Source organism: Aulonocara sp. 'chitande type north' Nkhata Bay, linkage group LG1 (assembly GCF_057382095.1).
Source record: "Aulonocara sp. 'chitande type north' Nkhata Bay isolate Kocher_YH1m ecotype deep benthic linkage group LG1, A_spYH_male_GT1.1, whole genome shotgun sequence".
Lineage (NCBI taxonomy): Eukaryota > Metazoa > Chordata > Actinopteri > Cichliformes > Cichlidae > Aulonocara > Aulonocara sp. 'chitande type north' Nkhata Bay.
In genome coordinates, this window is record NC_141344.1 from 22,490,737 (window position 1) to 22,510,140 (window position 19,404).

Below are 19,404 nucleotides of genomic sequence, written 5' to 3' on the forward strand. Positions count from 1 at the left end.
TGAGCTCAAGGCTGCATTTTTAGAAAGGAAAAAAGCAGTAAAATATGAGATCTTTGCACTCTCAAAGAGCAGGCAGTTCTTTTAAAAAGACATTTCCCTCACAGACCTCTGTCTAATCAGCTGCTCTCCACTTCATTAAAGGCCAGTTTTCCTGGACACCTCCTACTCAGTCTTAGCCTGCAAATTCACACATGCCTTCACTTATAGGCGGAGACACACTCACGCAGGGTAAAACCCACATAAATCTATGCGCACTGTTTCACGCTTGTATGTACTGTGTGTCAGATCAGTCTGAGCTAAGATCATGCAAAGCTCCACAAAGAGCTCAGATGGTTGACTCTATAGAACGACCTTCTTTTCTTGACCAACATAAAGCAAAAGTGAAAGGAAATAAAAGGGCCCGTTTCACTTGAGACAGCAGGGGAGGAACTGATTGAGAGCGCATTATATGTTTGTGTGTGTGTCCGCATGTGTATGTGTGTGTCAAGCAGTGCTGTCTCTATTCTGGCTTCTGTGTTAAGTGTTACCATGCATTACAAGGTTTTGACAGTGTGTGTGTGTGTGTGTGTGTGTGTGTGTGTGTGTGTGTGTGTGTGTGTGTGTGAATAGGTTTTGGGGGATTCATGTGCAATCTAACATTTCTGAACCGACGAGGGTCCCTGCTCTTCTCAGTGCAGCAGCTGATGGGAAATCATTATGGATCCTGGCAAGTGGCCAGTTCGTGGTTACCACGGCAACCGCGCTGGCTCCATCCATCTTGGCTGTGATGATGTTTGAGAAACGGCCTGCTTTCTAAACCCTCACTCCCGGTAATGGCTTCTTTGATTGGCGCCATGCATAAATGAATAGGAATAGGTCAAGACTGTGATTTAGGTAGAATCCATGGCGGTTTCACCAGTCATATATTTTTTTCTAGTCAGTAATATGAGGCCATAAACACCTCCACTGCTGCCTGGGTAAGATGGGGAGTCTCCACTGTGAATATTAGTTTAAAAGTTTGTCTGGTCACTGTTCACAAAAAGACTAAAGAAAGACTTGTAGCGCAGAAACATGTGGATAAACTCCTAACACACAAACATGCTCCTGGCAGTGCACAGGGGAGGCTGGAACTAAGTGCACTTCACAAGAGCTACTTGGATTCAGGTGTTTCAGAGATGACAAGATGACACTGAAAGTGTGGTTAAAAAAATGATTGGTTGGTCTACGCTTCACAGGAGCTTAGAGGGAGCTGGGAAAGACTACAAAAGCAGTTCTGATATCAGTGATGTCCACTGGTCAAAAAGAGAATAGTCACCTACGATTGGAGGGATTTGAATTGGCAACAAGAAATTTTACAGTGGAGTGTCAGGGCAGTAGCATTTGACTGGAAGCTGAAGTGGTGCACTGGTTTGCCACTGACTGTTGGTCTCAAGTGTGCATTTCAAGCTCTATTGCCTAGGTAGCCCTGTGAAGTATTGACCACCCTGTCATATTTCACTTAACAGTATCCTGTCCTCTGATTGCTACTGCACACCTTGAAGTTGAGAAAGGTTTGGCTTGAAAGCCACCACTTTGTTTTGGTAGCTGTTTTTCACCCATCATTGCTTGTAAGTTGCCAAATATCACCAACTTTCTGTGGCCTCTGGTTGCCAGGTTGCTCCTCGTTGCTTCTTCTTTAGGAGAGTGTTGGTAACCTCAAGTAACCTCAAGTAAAGAGGGCATCCCACAAATGAGCCTAAGCAGTTTTGTAGGAAGGAGTGATTACAAATTTCACTTTGTTTCTGCTGGAAATCCCTGATGGATAATGCTGCTGCCAAAGAAGGTTCTACAAGTTACCACGTTCAAGAGGTTTAAAGTAATTTTGTAAATGTGCTGGGCTGTAGTACAGGTTGATCCGCTTCTGCTGACAAATTGATATTAAAAAATAGCAAAACAAGTAATGCCCATGCTACAGTATTGTTTAACCTGTGTGCTCTTGGCAAACAAACATACCAAATCACATTGGGAAAAGTAATCCATTTATTTTTCTCCACTTATGCGGGGTCAGGTCATGGGGGCAGAAACCTAAACAGAGCCAGCTGAGAGATCTAATCTAATGTCCTGGTTGGACATACCCGGAACAACGGGATGCGTGTGTTTATAGGCTAAAGATGGGTCATTTTAACCCCTTGCTAGAATTATGCTGTAATTTAACTTTCATAAATCAGATTTTGTTATTTATCCATCCATCCATCTTCTTCAGCTTATCCAACTCAGGGTCACGCTGGTGGCTGGAGCCCGTCCTAGCCACCACTGGATGAGAGACTGGTTACATGTTGGACAAGCTGCAAGTCCTTACTATTGTCATAAAAAGTAAAATGATAGCATGCTTTTGCTGTTGTAGGTTAAAAACCAGATTATTTGAAGCCATTACCAGGTGGTCACCAGGCAACATGATGATATGATATCTGAGATAAAAACCTTCAGGGTTGCTCAGCCTCTGACATAGAGTTTTGTATACTAACCAAACTTTTTCAAAACGTGGTATTACTAAAAGTCTGTCGTCTAAACATTCATTCTTCACAATATATTGTAAAACTTAACACGTTGAAAAAATCTGTTTATAAGTCCATGCACTTCTCTATTGGATTGGATTGTAATTGTTAAATACTGTTTTAATGTCAAGCATGTGTATGTAAAAACATCCTTTTTACAAGGTTTATGTGTTTGCGATCCTCTGTGTTTCATACTAAATTGAAAATAAAAGTGCAGAATAATAGAAACATGAAGTTAGCAGGAAGAATGTATACTGCCAGAACAGTTTCTGCAAACCAAATGGAAGAATGACCAATTAGTCGCTTTTCCCTAGGTTCATTTTTTTCTCTTATCAGTGAGTTGTCTGTTGTGTTTTCTCTAATTATCATCAAGGTCAGGTTACTGACTGTGCAGAGCAGAGAAAGCCTGCTATCTTATTTTTTTTAAACTCCTGTAACTCCTCCTGGGGTGCTCCCAGAACAGCTGGAAGATGCAAGTCCTCCACTGTGTTCTGAAACTGCCCCGCAGGTCTCCCCACAGTTAGTTATGGCCAGCCTGTTCGAGAAGTGACAACCAAGCAGCCGAACCTGTTTTTAAACTGTATTCTGTTGTCGTCCAAACAAAGTGTTTCTCAAAACGTAACAAAATCTTCACATCTGGGACAAAAATAACGGCGAAATAACTGAGAACAAAAGACGGTGTGTTTTATTCTTGACCGAAACACTATTTTTAGCCTCCGTCACCAATGTCAGAGCATGAGATTTTCTTTTAGGTTTGTATGCAGGCTTTGTGCACTGCACTGCGTTGTGTGCATGGCTGGAATTTGTTGCGGCAGCTACACACTGATTCTTCGCTGGGCTTCTCCCATCTGAGGATCCAGCTGGGCTACGTGCCTTTTGTCTGTCAGAAAGCTGTTTGAGTTCAACCTTTTCACACTGACTTTGCAAGAAGGTGCTAATCTCTGAAAGGGAATTTTAAGTTATATTTTGCAATGTTTTCTTTGTTGTTGGCCTCAAATGACACGTCCCCCGCTGCAAGTCACTCTGTATTTCTTGTGACTGCGGGTGTGTGTGTGTGTGTGAGCGCATGTGCGAAGGTATTAGTCGTCTCCGTCGGAGTATATCAGAGTGAAACATTCTTTCATGGCTGTGACACTGGCTCTTCTCATGCAGCCTTTTGACAAGTCAAAGCCTTACTTTTATCTCTCCGTTCCATTTGTCAGTACACAGTGTGTGCGTCTGTCTGTGTGTCCTTGTTACAAGAGCATGTGGGTGTGTTGTGTGCACATGTCAAAATGCACACATAGGAAACCAGTATAGTTTTACGAGTGTTGAAAAGTTGAACTATTAAGAATTAATTAAGCTTTTATGCTCACTTTATCGTATCACCTGTCATTTAAAAAGTTGTTTCCTGCCGGCTGTGTGTCACTTAAGCTGATATGCTTAATGATCTGAACATCCTGCTCAAAGATTAGACGTCTTTAAATGTGATCCAGCTCCCAATTAAGACCCTGGTTGTTGTTCCTGAACAAATTATACGGTGTTACCTTTTTTTTTCTTCTGGAGGCTCTGGCTCTGATTTCTGTGAGTAAAATTAATTATCGTTTGTATTCCTTAAGTTATTTCTAGTCTGTTTCTCATGATTTGTTGACTTAAAACTTAAAAATAAGCTATCATACAAGTACAACAATAGTACTAGAGAGCATTCACCTCAGATCCCAGTTGTTTACGGTGTGCTAATTTAATTTAAATACCCCTTATTAAGAGTTTCAAGCATCATTTAACCTTAAAGAATCCACTGCACCAACACATCTCACCGCTGTTATACTAAAAGCTGCTCTGCGGTCCAACCTCAAACCAATTTACTGAAATGACTCTACCTTATCAAGAGTCGGCACGTCTTTAAAACTACTTTAGAGACTTCTGTTTTTAGACAAAATTATTTTTTAACTGAGTCATTTGATTGGTCAGTGTTTTGGCCAGCGTTTCATGAATTTTAGATAGAATACCTTCTGGAAAAGAGTCAGTATTTTTTCAGCATGTTAGTGGGTGTGTGGTGCCCAGGTTTCAGTGACTAATGCTGCTAAGTATTGAATGTTAATCTTGTTCTGGACGCAGCCAAGAGGAAAAGCCTCCAGTGACTGACAGCCAGCAAATCTATCACATGGTTCCTGCTCGCACATCATTTCACTTCTCAAACAGGCGCACAGGTATACACATTGTCCTCCACACACGTCTACTCAGGGGAACCTGGGAACGCGTGGAGAGACGAGAGAAAAAAAAAAAGAGCTTCGTTCCAGGTACATTCTCTGCTCCCGCGGTGGTGACCATGCAGCCATGAGTGTTTGTGCTGTATGCTTGATGGCACACTTGATATCGGCGGTGAAAAGCGTGCTTGAATTCCAAATCTTTTTCTTTACTCCTGATGTCATACCAGTGCAGAAGTGAAGCAGGCCAAGCACATCAGTGTGATAAGAGTCACAAACAGAAAGACAACATTTGGAGCCCAGTGCTAAATTCCTGAAGGTAACGGATTGAAATCGTGTTGCATAATTATGGAAATCTGGGAGAGCTGGATAAGTAAGAAGAAACCGCTGGGTGACAGGAGCCCAGTTCAAGCTTGATTGTGCATTGTGCAGTGCATTTGCTCTCTGCAAATGGAGCATCACCAAGCAGAGAGGGAGAGAGGGGAGTCTGTAACGGTGACACAACGTCTCTGGACTCCTTGTCGCAGTGCCTGGCACCAGTGTAAAGAAGGTGAATATACCTGCAGTAACACAAGCCCCTGTCTCCTGGTGCAGTTTATACCAGCAATGAGCAGAGGAGACAGAGCAGAGGCATTATTAGTCCAGAAAGTGCACACACAGTCAGTTTGATGTCCACTGACTGTGGCTGCAGCTTTTTTAAAATTTATTTCTTTTTTACAGTTTCTGTCTTTGTTCAAATACATTTCCAAAACACTTCCTTCCCTGCTTTAATTAACTGTGTACACTTCATTTTCGGTCTGTATTTTCCAAATGGTGTGTAGTAGAAAAACTAGCAGTGTTGATACTTAACAGATGGAAAGTGATGAGACAAAAAGAGCAGAGAGCATGCAGTCAGATCGAGAGTAATAAAAAACGAATAATCATAGCTTGTAAAGACAGAGGGATGATAAAAGAGTCAGGAGACGCTGGCACGATCGCTAGAGCGGCTGCAGATTGTCTCTTGTCAGCCACAGCGTTGGACTCTGAAAAAAATAATTGTGCCCAGTGGACATGGCAGGTCACAGACTTGGAGATGTCCGAGCTTTATTGCAAGCTTGATCCACTCGAACACTGTATACAAAAGAAGGACATAGCACCATGATGTCTCCCATTGGGGTCTAAAAACTTTAAAACCTGAAGTTGGAGATTTCGGTCGGTCCGTCTTGGCTTTTGGAAAACAGCCATCAAACAAACGAGGGGTGGATCTGACTGAGAGACGGACACCGTGGGTAAATCACACCCTGCTTTATCATGTATGTACTGTAAGCGTGGCCATAACTTATAAAATGAACTTCATGATGGTTTAAATAAGAGCTCATTATGCTGATGTGTTAAATCGAGTTAGAAGTAGCATAAAAAGATAAATCTGAGTATAAAAGGAAATTGTGGCTCCCTTCTTAGCTTCTAATATAAAAGCCTCACCATCTAAATTTGTGAATTTAAAACCATTATTTGCATTTAATCTTTACAAAACTGTGAACTTACTGAATGAGCAACAAAAGTCCAATGTAATAGAGAGTCTAATGTAGCTGTCATGCTGTGTATTGTTGTCCAAAGACTTTTCTTAAAGATGCAAAGACTGCACTATTACATAAAAGTTCTAGATACTTGAGTTCTTTGGCTGTGGGTTTGATGCATTCATTGTGGGTTTAGATTTCTTTGCTTCTGTCTGTCTTTTATGAATTTGTTTATAACCACAAGATATAAATAAGAAAAAATCCAAATTAAAAAAAGACATCTGTGTCCGTGTGTGTCTGTGCGAGTGAGCGCTCAAATGAAATATTGACATCCCGTTCGCCGGGTCCTGTGGGTATCAAGGTGAGCACAGAAGTAGAAGATTGACTAGAAAGTGGAACAAGATGGAGAGGGAAAGAGAAATGAGAAGTCTGGATGGAGCTTAGTGAAAGCGAGTGTGTAAGTGCAGAAATATAGTGCGACTGTGTGGGCGCTGAGCAGCAGCAGCAAGAAATACAGCGATGGAGTGTGATACAGGGAGAAATTGGATAGGGGAAGGTGGCAAAACTTGGAGAGAGACGGTGGATATCGAGAGAGTGGACAGAGGGAAGGAGCGCGGCATGAACGGGGGGAAAAAGGAAGAGCATGGTGGTGTTAAATGGAGGGTGAAGATGGGTAAGATGGGTGAGAGGCAGAGAGGGAGACCGTGGACAAATACAGAGCCGAAGGCTATCAGTACCCTTTGTTCACACGAATATTTCGATGATGCGCAAATTCACACCTACAGTTACACGCACTGTAAAAAAATATTAAGCCCACACCTAGAGAGAAGTGTGAAAAAAACATTCGCCGTGTGTGTGTGTGTTTTAAGTCTTTTTGGTTTAATCAGACAGCTCGTTTAAAAAGGCAGGATTACTTGGATTTAAATCAAAAAGGCACATCAATAGCAGATGGGAACAGAGGAAAAAACAGACATCACAAACACAATTGTTTCATTTCAGCAGAGGCTTCGGGGTAACTGGTTCCAGGTAGATGGAGCTCGAAATCTGAAAGAAAATCAGTGCTAATAGAGAAACCTGAAGCTCCTGGGAGACACTTTGATGGAGTCATGGCAGCAGCACAACATGCTGCATTTTTAGCATGGCCTGCAAAGAAAGGAAACCATCCAAGGATGAACTTAGCCGTGCTAGGGTTAGGAACACGATGGTTCGATGGTCACGGGGAAGAGAAAGCGATGTTTTCTACAGCTGTCTCCCGTGTTTAGTGGTCCATTTTCCTCGGAAGGGCTGCCTGGTTTTTTTTTGCGCATTTTTATTCATCGCCTCTACCCTGATGTGTGCATTTCACGAGAGCTCAACTCCTTTGATGTTCCTCCTTTGATTCATGCTGTCTGTCAGTGTAAATCTAAACAATACTTTAAACACACCTTTCTGGAGTTCAGTAAGATGGAAATTCACTTTGAAAACCTTTTGTTTTTTTAACAAACCCCAAATCTAAACTGGATCAAACAGCGCATATCGCTATGGATTATAGAGATATGCTGAATACTGCTGTATTTACCCTTAAACCAGTTGACACCATCTACAAAACACTGCATACTCTCTACCAGTGTGCAGGTTTACATGTGGTTGTCTCACTGCTCATTTATTTTCTGCATATGGCACTTTTTTCTGTCTCTCACACACACACACACACACACACACACACACACACACACACACACACACACACACACACACACGCACACACGCACTGATGGATGCAAATGCACTTTGACATGAAGAGAGTAGGAGCCAAGAATCTAATCATCATCCATCAGAAGCAGAGGCTCTGCTTAACTTATAAGAGACCCCACTGTAGCTGTGCTGATTCGAACAGTGTAGCTTCTGTAACATATAGATTAATAAGGTCATCGTTAAAGGTTTTGTGCTTCTGTGTTGGAGTCATTGCTCCAAAAACAGCAATGCATCACTCATTACTAGTAAATCTTTTAAATATAAAGCATTATGTTACATTTCTAGTCTATAGAAACGAGTTTCTTACATTAATTGTTACATTACGTTTATATCACAGCATGGCCTGAGACGCATTTTTGCATGATAACCAGTTAACAGCAAATTTTAAACTGGTTTGAACTGTTGCCACCATTGCTTCAGTGTTGTTTGGGCCTTTTTCAGTGAAATATCAGCGCAGGAGCTCAGATAGTCTCAGATTATACAGAGCGAGATGCTGCAACAGTTTGAAAGGATGAGACTTCCTAGAGAAATCCTTAGAAAAAATAAAATAAAACTTCAAGGATTTCTTTGTTTCCTGTTCTCATTACTTCTACTCCTGTACCAGCGCTGGTGCAGAGGTTTGTTTTCTGAGCACCAGTGTAAAAGGTGATGGGGGTGTGGTGACATCACAGTTGCTGTGCAACAGAACAAATGCAGTGACCATGAACCAGACATTATATGGGAGTCACACTGACAGAAATGCATTTCTTAATAAGAACACATACAACTTCTGTAGTTTTTTTTCACAAAACCAAAGTTAGAAACTGAAACGTGAGTAAAGAGAAGTGTTTCAGCTGCAAATGTTCACTGTAGAAACTGATACAGGTAGAACAGAGCTTCAGTGCTACCAGCCTGATGTCTCATCACTGATTGTTCTGAAGCATCAAGCTTCACCTGTATGTGGTTGGGGTTGGCGTTCACTTAGCTTGAACATTATTCTGGGTTCACCACCACTAGTTTTGTGTCCCATGATGTCCCAGATCAGATAGTGTGCAAGCAACAGTGAATAGAGTTTTCTGTCCTAGATGCAGTGTGCACTTTACCATCACATTCTTGTCTTTTTGTGCAAAAATAAATAACAATCTGCGTCTCAGGGTCTCAGTCATCCAGGTCATTGTAGTCTTGAGAGCTTGAAAAAAAGGTGACTGAAGTTTTGTAGCTTTTTAAAGACATTTCACCTCTTCATAGACTTCTTTAGTTTTAAAACAACAATGTTCGGCGCAGTGCAGCGAGGAGTGCTCTGACCTCTACGTAGGAGAAACCAAACAGCCAATCCACAAATGCATGGCTCAACATAGAAGAGCCGGCTCAACGGGACAAGACTCAGCTGGTCAGGATGCCGGGTTCACTAAGCTTTGTTGGAAGTGCTGCCAGTCTGATGTCGTAAAATAATCTAAAAGCTGCGGCTAATGTTACAGCTCACATTATCAATAGTGGGGATAATGACATTCAGGACCACCTCCAATAAACAGCTTTCCTTATCAACAGGGAATTGTCTCCAGGCCTGTCTAGACTTTAGACTGCACAGGTGTACCACAAAAACTGGACATAGACTATATCTGCAGATCAGAGGTGCAAAACATCCTGAACACACTTAAAAATTTCACTTAATAAAGCTTGATGTTGCTTTTATTTGTGGGTTTTTGCATGATGACTTTTTGAATTTTGCCTCTTGTTCTTGTTGTTGTTCACTGGCCAAAAATAGGCTCAAACAAAACATCCGTCAAAGTTCTATTGAAGTTATAGTGAAAGCAAACAACCTTTTCAGCTTATTTCAACCACTGACAGCAGCTCAATCAACTGAACAGTATGAGCACAGTTTCCTGTGTGGAGAACTGAGTGAGTCACGCTTGAAGCCAGAAACAAATTAGAATAGCTTTTGAAATTCAGATTTTTCAAAGTGTGGCATCACATTTATGCACAGGAAAGCTCATTATGTTTCAAAACACTAAAACACACAGAGAGTTAATGTCTGTGATTGTGCCCGAGCTTTTTTGGAGGCTGTTGTAAAATAATCTAAACAGTGTGACCACATTACATCGGTGTTACTGTCCCATCATCTCCATCAGTGGTTTTTATATGCGTACATCTGCGTATCCACTCTTATAGCATCTGTAATTTTTCTCCTCTAGGTTCTGCTCTCTGGTCTCATTGGAGTGGTGTCATGGAAGAGGCCGCTCTCTCTTGTGGTGAGTGTCCTCTGAACGCCCACACTGAGCTGCTAACCTGACAACTCTGAGCAAAGAAACAGTACCTTAGGGGGAGTCTTTTATTGTCATAATGGTTACAGAATGTCCTCTCCTGTCAGGATCAACACATGTAGAAAAGTAAACATATCACAACCTTGTCAGAGAATTAAGCTTTTCTGTAAGTGAATCAGACCCATTTTGAATTCATGAAAAGTAGCGCTGAGCTTCAAAAAGTTGTATCATGGTATTTGTTATAATTCTTAAGTCTCCTTTCAGTCAGTTTACAATGGTTGAGTATACTTTGAAAAGTATGATATGCATAAAATAATATATAAACAGTTGAATACAATCATAAAAATGAAATAAAATATAAATAAAAAGCTTTTTAGTTTCATATAACAATACTTTTTGGCGCTTACATACAGGAAATACAGGAATCCAAGTATTCAGGAAATACTAGTAATGAGAGAGATGGAAACAGACGGGAACCAAAACACAGCTGAAAACAACCAAGGAATCAGTGATGGCAGGGACAGCAAGAAAAGGTAGACACATGAAGGAAAATGGAGCTTTTCAAGGTAAAATTAGGAAGTAACCAAAGAAAGCAGGCAGACAAAAAGATAGACTGAACAGGAGACATGGAGAGAGAGAGAGATGAGAAAACTGTGGATGACACACACAAACAAAGACAAACAGAAAATTAAAATTCAACCAAACCCCCACACAGAACCCCAAACCAAAGATAACCCAAAACACAAGACTTTCATAATAAGCTACTAAACTTATAATAAGCTAATAAGGCAAAAGTACCCCAAAACACAAACAATGTGGCTCAAACACAAATGAGTCCTCAAAACTAAAAAGAATCATAAACTCAAAAACCAAAAAACCATGAAATAATCACTTTGGTGCTGTAAAGAGCAGCTTTGAAACAAAATGATTCCTCCAAATGTTGTAGTGAAAATTGTTCTGTGGTCAGAAAAAATACCTGCTAGCTTTGTAACACACTGTCTTTCCCTCTCCTGGCTCCCTGTGGCTGTGTGTAGAGGATCTCTGGTCCAGGACAGAAGCAGTGCAACCAGAAATGACTACAAAACAAATCTCATCTTATAAAACCAAACCTTCCAAACAGCAGGCACGGCTCCTCTGCTGTTATTTTGGAGCGCAGCTTTTTTTATCCTCCTTGCTTTTCCCAGCTACTAACACATTCGTGTTAGTGTTGTAAATTGTCCCCGTTTCACTATTTATCTATTTTACTGTGACGACTGCATCTAACTGAATGTTAGCATCCCAAGTGTTTTGTTTGTTTACTGCTATTGCAACATTAGAAAAATTGACATTATGTATTGAAGATCCTTGTTTTTCTATAAAGAAAAAGATTAGTTGATATTTGATTCATGACTAATGAAATTATAAATCATAATTATCTTTAGAACATAGAACATGTCCATAGGAATACAAAAATAATCAGGTTTGTATTCCAGCGGCACAAATGCAAGTGTGTCTCGTTAAAACTGTGACTGATCACATTTGCACAGATGGAAACTGTGTTCCTGATTTTTTCAAAAAGAAAAACATTTGTAAGTTCAATGTCTGGAGCACCAACCTCTGTGGCTCAGATAATAATCTGAAAATGGGGAAAAAAGGTGTTTTTATTTTTCCTTTTTTCTAAAAGGCAGCTCCATGCTGGAAAACTCCAAAGAAATAAGAATTCATACAAGTTTGTGTTACCCTTTACAGAAAAGCACTCTGGCCTAAACCAGAATAGAAGGATAGGTAGGAGGCCGTGGTGCACAGCTGAGAAAAAGGACAAAGTATACACAGAGTTTGTGACGTGTGTTTTTTGAGAAACACACACATCACAGGTCCTAAATGGCCAGCCTTCAAGGCAGAGTTGCAACGGGATAAAAAAAAAGCCACTGAAAGGAAAAGATTGAGATGGTTAAAAGTACACAGATACTGAAGGACTGATGGGTATAGGTTTGATGTTTGGGTCACTAATAACAACTTTTGTGTGAAGTACAGCCAATTAAAGGTGCAGCAGGAGTGCTTGACACCATCTATCAAGCATGATTGAGAAATGTCTTGATTTAGGAGGCTTTGTTAGTGGTAAAGAAAGAAAAATTTAGGTAGTCGTGCCATACCCTCTGCACGCTGCTGAGGTTGGAGGAAGAACAAAACTGGAAACTATGCAAAAACCATGAGAGGAAGCACTCTGCTGGAATTCTGTCTGTAACACAGTGGCTATTGAGATGTTGTGTGTATGAATTTCTCCAGATTACCCCAACATACTGAAAAACTGAAGGTCTGAAAGGCTGTGTTAGCAGCAAAGGGTGGATTCTTTAATTGTTTTAAATAAAAATCTCATGCATGTTTATATTACAAACAATTTGCAAACCGCTGTTTATCAGCTCATAAAACATCCTCACATATTTAGCGTTATCGCTGAAGGCGCCAAAAAGATGCTTAACGCTGTCATTTCAACCTGTTAGTACATTGTGACAGAGTCTGTGATTCCACACCTTCTTGCTGGTAGCGCTTTGTGGCTTTGCCAGAGCTGTAGAAACTGGAGCTGTCGGAGAACACAACTTTAGTGCATGTGCGCACGGTTGTGTCGAACAACCCCGTGCGTTGTGTGTTTTCACAGCCGCTGACCTGAAAACATCACAACCAAAGTCAGAAGTCTTAGCTCTTTTCGCTTTTCCTGTCAAAGCCTGTGCAGATAAAAAAAATAAATAAATAAAGATCAAATAAAATAAAAATTAAATGCTCTACTGTGTGACTCAGCCCAAATGTTTGTCTTTCTGAACTCAGACCATGGCATCAGAGGACCGGTGCATGAATTTATCTCAGTGCCACGAGTGGAGTTTGACACTTAAGAAGAAGATAAATGTGGAACTCATTCTATTGTTTTTGAAAAGGGATGAAATTGTAAATTTCTACAATGAAATTAAGTGCCACCTTGTTTTGTTGTTGGTCACACCCCTAACAAAGACAAGAGGGAAATAATTAGATGTCAAATCCTTTCAAATGCTCAAATCAAATCCAAATAATAGTCTTTTCTGACTCATCATTCAGACAATGTATTATTCATCATCGCCAACAATCGCTCCAAACTCTTTTCAGAAGTTGTCTCTTCTGTTTCCACACTGCAGACACCCAAATGCTCCTCTTAGCTAAGTTAAGAGAAATGTTCTAAATGGAGGCGCATTTTAAAACTGTAAGTGGTTATTCTTAGGATTGTGAGTGGTATTTTTAAATGCAGCTAAATCACTCTGCATTTTTAAAGATGCACACAGATCCTGCAGTACTGCCTTACCTCTGAATTTTAAGTTTCCTTTAAAGACTTTAGAAATTATTAGATGACTGTCGTGTTCTTGCTGTAGGCCTCATACCCCGTTATTGTGATAGCGTGATACAGTGCATACAAAAATCCTTCTTTCCTCTCCTTTAAGACATGCAGGTTTATTTTAGAGATGGTACGATACCACTTTTTTATGTCCGATACCGATATCATAAATTTGGATATCGGCCGATACCGATATGAATCCGATATAGTGTGTTTTTTAATCAATAAAACTGTTTTTTAATATCTTGCTGCATTTTGTATAAGTTCATACTCAAGTTTAAATAAACAAACACTAAAGCTATTCTGTTATACCTGTATGTAAAAAATACACTGCACCCAAAATATTTCATAGTTCAGCAACACTGATCAATCTAATAAACTTAAAGCTACTCCATCCTTCCTATTCTGGTATTTTAAAGAGTACTTAGCAGAAATATTAAGCAACCTAACTAATAGGGTTCCAACTCCCAGCAACAACAAAAAAAAATAGGGAACCACCCTCCACCTCATGATGATTAATCGACGTAATCAACTTTAATTTGATGCAGTGTGGGGAAAAAATGCACAGAATTAAATTATTTTTCAAGAATAATTAAATAGATTCAACATCTTTCTTCAACAGAATTGCAGACTGCACAGATGGTACCTTCCCAAAGGAAAAAGTACTATAGCTTACTAGGGTATATTAGACTTAACAGTTACTATATACAGTAATGGACTTCTATACATGTTACATCAGATTAAAACTTTGGGTGTAAGATTCAGATAATTATTTATTAAAAGCTCGACATTTTAAATGAGAATAAGAAAGAAAAGTATGTCTTAGGGCATGAACAGGGAAAAGGGGGCACAATCGGCCCCCCTGGCTAAACTTTGGTAGATCCGCCCCTGCACAGTTACCAGCGTCAGCTACGTAGAAAAGGATCCTGGTGTAGAAAGTAATATTAAATAAATTCTAACAACAGCTGATCAAGCTTAAACGTGCTGCTGTTGTTCAGCCGCTGGTTTCTTCTTTCTGGTGCAAAGTGGGCCAAAAACAAAGAAGAGAGACGTACTCCCGACAGAAAAGTCGATCAGCTGATCATTGATCAGTTTCATGATTGAAGTAGCACCAGGAGAGGGAGGGAGAGAGAAGGGGCAGTCGCTCCATATATCGGTTGTTAAGCTTAAGTGGGAATGCTTTACAAACATTCAGAGATGAACTTACACACTTGCTTTACTTCTCTCTGGGATAACTTCATCAGAGATGAAATGCCGGTTTGCTAGCGAGGCTACAAATACACACAGCCGCTCTATCACGTGATGCACACTGCTCCGACGCGCTACGGTTATGAGCCCAGTTACGCCATGTCGCAAGTTTTGTGAGGTCCTTTTTTGATATTTAATGGATCGGATTACATTTTTTATTTCTCTCCGATATCCGATCCAGTAATTTACGTCAGTATCGGACCGATACCGATAGTGATATCGGATCGGTCCATCTCTAATTTATTTATGATTGATAACTTTCTGTCCTTTAAAGTCGAGATCAGGTTTCGGGTATGGCTCATGCTAGAAGCTCCTGTCCAATTCTATTTCATACTCCCTCAATGCCATAAATAATCTCATCTCAATTTTGCAGCTTTACCCAGATCACCTGCACCCCTCATCCTCCTCACTGCATACTTGTCTCTCACCCTTTGGTTTTATCACCTTGCTTCCCCGCTGCTTATATCAGCATCCTCTCTTCACATTTCCCTCCCCTCCATCTTCCATCACTGAGGTGTTCATAGAAATCAGTCACACTTTGTGCTCTGTAAAAGAGTTAAATCCTCTTATGTCTGTTTTCTTAAAAAGCATGGCCAATTTACTGGAATAATCTGTGCATGCTAGTGTACAGGGGTGTCAGTTCATGGTCGCTGCTTTCTGTCTTGAGGGAGGTGGTCCAGTAATTTCTTGTTTTTAAGACTGTTACTGTAGCATCCAATGTTCAGTTCTGACAGGCGAGCTTTTCCATTTCTGGCCTGGACCCAGTGATGACTGGCAGGTGACTAATACACCGGCTGGACAAGCTCAGGCCTGGCAACAATGCACCATCCCATCTGCCAACTGTGGGTGGTCATGCTCTGCATCGTGATTCGTAACGACTGGAGTTTCTCCAGACTGTTTAGGCATATCTGTTAAATACTTGGGTTTCTAAGCTGACTTCTGCCAGATTGGTGTCTGAACACAAGGTCCAGGGGACAATTAAATGACCTGGGAAGTTTTGGATTTTGCTTTGCAAAACAATTCAGAAAACAGAAGATTAATCTGGACCAAAGGAGAAAGTATTTGGAGAAAATATGCAAAATGATTATCTATCAGAGTTGAACAATTGATTGGGCAAAAGAAGATGCAGTAGAGACTATAGTATATAAAACATACATCAAAATCATTTGGTTTTGATGGTCTCTCCTACCATCGACTGACCCTGCAAGTGCTAACCCCAGCTCCTGTTTGTCTACACAGACACTAGATAAAACTTATTTATGTTTCAGTGTTAGTTGATTCTACTTTAAGCTAATGTAAATGAGTCAAACACTCAGGGCCAAGCATAAACACAAAATCCTTTTAATTCTGTATTTGTGTCCAGGACTGGGGACCATCTTAACTACATTAACAAATGTTTTCTAGTTCCAATTACAGCGTATGTACTTTCTCATCACAAAGGCAACCACTGCCAATAATGGAAATAGGTTTTTAAAATTAAAGCAAAGTAATGAGAAATGAAGTGGCATTAAAATCACAGCTGTTTGGATTCCAACGGAGAAAATGTAGAAGTATAGTTGGTGGCAGTTTCCTCCAACTTGCTACTAAGTATCCACCACATAGTGAGGTGTAGTTAGAGAACGAAGAGGCTGAAACAAGATTACAAGAAATTTAAGGAGTACACTGATGTGATGGTATTGCATTACCAAACATGGGCTGGGTATTACTTCATTTAGGGGCTTAAGTGCAAACAGACCAAAGGCTACAAGTGTACAATCACTTTATTACATAGACCTGTTCAACCACTCCCTTAACACAAATATCTAATCAGCAACACAGAAGCACCTCAATGAATTTAAGCATACTGAGATGATCAAGAAGACCTGCTGAAGTGAGTATTTTCCTTCACAATTACCAAAAGTGAACCATGGAAGACTGGAAAAACATTGCCAGGTCAGATGAGTCTTGATCTTTGGTGGGACATTTGGATCACAGGTCATAATTTAGAGTGAAAGTAATGAAAGGATGGAAAGGATCCATCCTGCCTTGTATCAGTGGTTGAGGCTGGTGATGGTGGCTTAATGGTGTGGGTGATAGTTTTACACTTTTGGCCCCTTAATACCAGCTGAGTGTCATTTAAATGCTTTAGCCTACCTGAGAATTGTCCATATCCATCAATTTATGAGCACGGTGGCACCTTGTGCCCATCTTCTGATCGCAACTTCCAGCACTTTGTCACAAAGCTCAGTCATCTGAAAAAGAGTTCACTGTACTCAAATGGCCTCCACAGTCACCAGATCTCAGTCTAATAGAGCACCTTTGATGTATCGTGGAACACGAGATCCATATCATGGATGTGTAGCTGACAAACCTGCAGCAACTGTGCGACGCTATCATCTCAATATAGACCAAAAGCAGTGTTTCCAGCACCGTGCTGACTCTATACTGCAAATAAATAATGCAGTTCTACTATTAGCAAGAATGATTTCTATCTCCTGTGATGTTATTTTTTTGGTAAAATTGTCATGTGTTAGTTGCGGCTGTTAAAAAGCTCTTTGTATTTATCACAGATATAATAAGTACTAAAAAAAAGCCACGTATGAGACAAAAAACATGAAAGAGACAGAGAAAGAAAAGCTTGTGTGTTCTCTTCAGCTCTGACACGTTGCAGTAAAGTCAGCGCGTGACGCTGAGTGCAATGCTTGGGTGGTTGGAGATGGGATGTTTGTATGTCAGAGTGGAAAAACAGGTGCACTACTGTGGAGAGGTGAGATGTGTTGAATGAAAAATTCTTCCTAGCCTTAGCCTCTCATCTAAATGCCACGCAAAAGATTTATTCAAATAATGCGCACAGCCAAATGAGAAACATACAGCGTCCACGTTTGAGGGAAATCCCCATCGTCCATCTTATCTAAAACAAGCAATAAACATTTTCTATCGACTTTTCTCGCTCAATCCAGCCTATTGCATTAAAGCCATGGCAGATTTACTCCACATCACTCAGAGCAAGGAGACAGACAAGACTACCTGAAGTCTTCTGCTTTTTGTGACTGTGATGGATTATGTGTTTAGAGAGAGCGGCGGAAAGACAGAGAAGTAAGTCCTTGTTTGCCCCGTCAGAAAACAACAGTGTGATAGTCTGCGCCAAAGAGTGTTTGTCTCAAAATGTCTCAACTTTTATAGCTATTGTCGCTTTGATGATGGTTTGTTTTTAGTGTAAATGCATACAGTACCCACAGCACATGCATTTTTAATACATAGTTACTTTTTCATCAGTGAGCTTCCTGCGCAATAAGCACTTCATCATATTTAATCACACTGCTGTTTTATGCAACAATCTGATCTTGGCTAAGCAAGGTTAGTGTCGCTCTGAAGTTAGTGCTACGAGGGATTTACTTTCAGACTCTCTCACAGACACCTAGAGACTGGGCAATGACTCCCTGGCAACCTTCAGTTGCTAGGGAAAAGTGTGTATTCTCTAACTGGTTGGTGAGCGGTTGCTGGAGGTTGCTGACAGCGCTCAGGGAGTGCTGCATTAAAAAGCCTCCTTGTGATTGCTTTGGTCATGAGCATCTGCAGTCGACCGCAGTTTTCTTGAAAATCTGTGGAAGCAGAGAACATTTGACTTCAAATCAAATGTTGTGCCTTACTGCAGCAACCAACATGTTTTAAATGGTAAATAGACCTTTTCTTATATACAGCTTTTCTATTCTGCATGAGCACTAAAAGCAGTTTATACAACATGCCTCATTTACCCATTCATACTCACATGAATACACTGGAGAGCAGTTTGGGTTTCAGTATCATGCCCAAGGATAGTTAGGCATGCAGACTGTTTGGGTCCACTACCACTCTGTAGGGACCACTATCTAAACCTATGTGACTGCTATATAAACTCTAGTGCAAAAAAATTGTGCATCACAAAGAAGCTACTTTAAGCTGCTTGCTTGACACTAGGGATCACCACATCAGGCAGCTCCACATGTTTGATTTGGAAATTTTACACTAGATTGAATGGCTCACCACACAAATGTGTAAAAAACCGCTACAGTATAGAGCCACTAAACTGGTTGTGTTATAATTAAAATAACAACATAAGAAAATGTAAAGATATTGTTTTAAGAAAAAAAAAGCCAGGGGGTTACTTGTTTTTTTAATGCACAAAATCTTCGTTCATTCAAATAGAGCAGCATCCAAAATAAAATCCTTAAACACACTCAGGAGTTTATTTGGTAGCAAGAAGTACTGTAAAATGAGAGTGTATGCATTTTTGCATATATGAAAAGCCACACGTAGCTCAATGTTGAAGCCACGATAAAGCACACAAATGAAATAAAAGAAAAGTAAATTCTCAGAAAGTAAATCTGTTGCTTTTTTTTTTTAAGAAAATTTTACACTGTAGTGACTCCTCTGGTCTGAGCTGTAGCATGAAAGGGTTTAAATAATAGAGGCCCAGCAGTCTTGTGGTGAAACGGTCACTGCACTTGTGAGGTGTCAGGGGGTAACACGGTCTTACATGTGCAGCTACTTTATGTTCATGTTTCCATAAGAATTGAAGGGCAAGTCGCCCTCCAGTGAGAGCACACAGGGTCGGAGTAGGGATGTAGTGTGGTAGTAGTGTGTCTGAGTGCTTCACCATGTCACTGACTTTGGCTGCGTGTACCGCAACTA

General features: G+C 40.5%; 1 protein-coding gene across 2 annotated transcripts in view; it reads left to right on the forward strand.

Annotated features, from left to right (window-relative positions):
- The window catches only part of entrep2 (endosomal transmembrane epsin interactor 2), a 121,476-nt gene that overhangs the window by 44,807 nt on the left and 57,265 nt on the right, over positions 1-19,404 (forward strand). For both annotated transcript variants that reach the window (XM_086288605.1, XM_086288615.1), the window contains exon 2: positions 10,101-10,157. In XM_086288605.1, the coding sequence (XP_086144731.1) occupies positions 10,101-10,157 (57 nt within the window). The remainder of the gene's footprint in view (positions 1-10,100; positions 10,158-19,404) is intronic.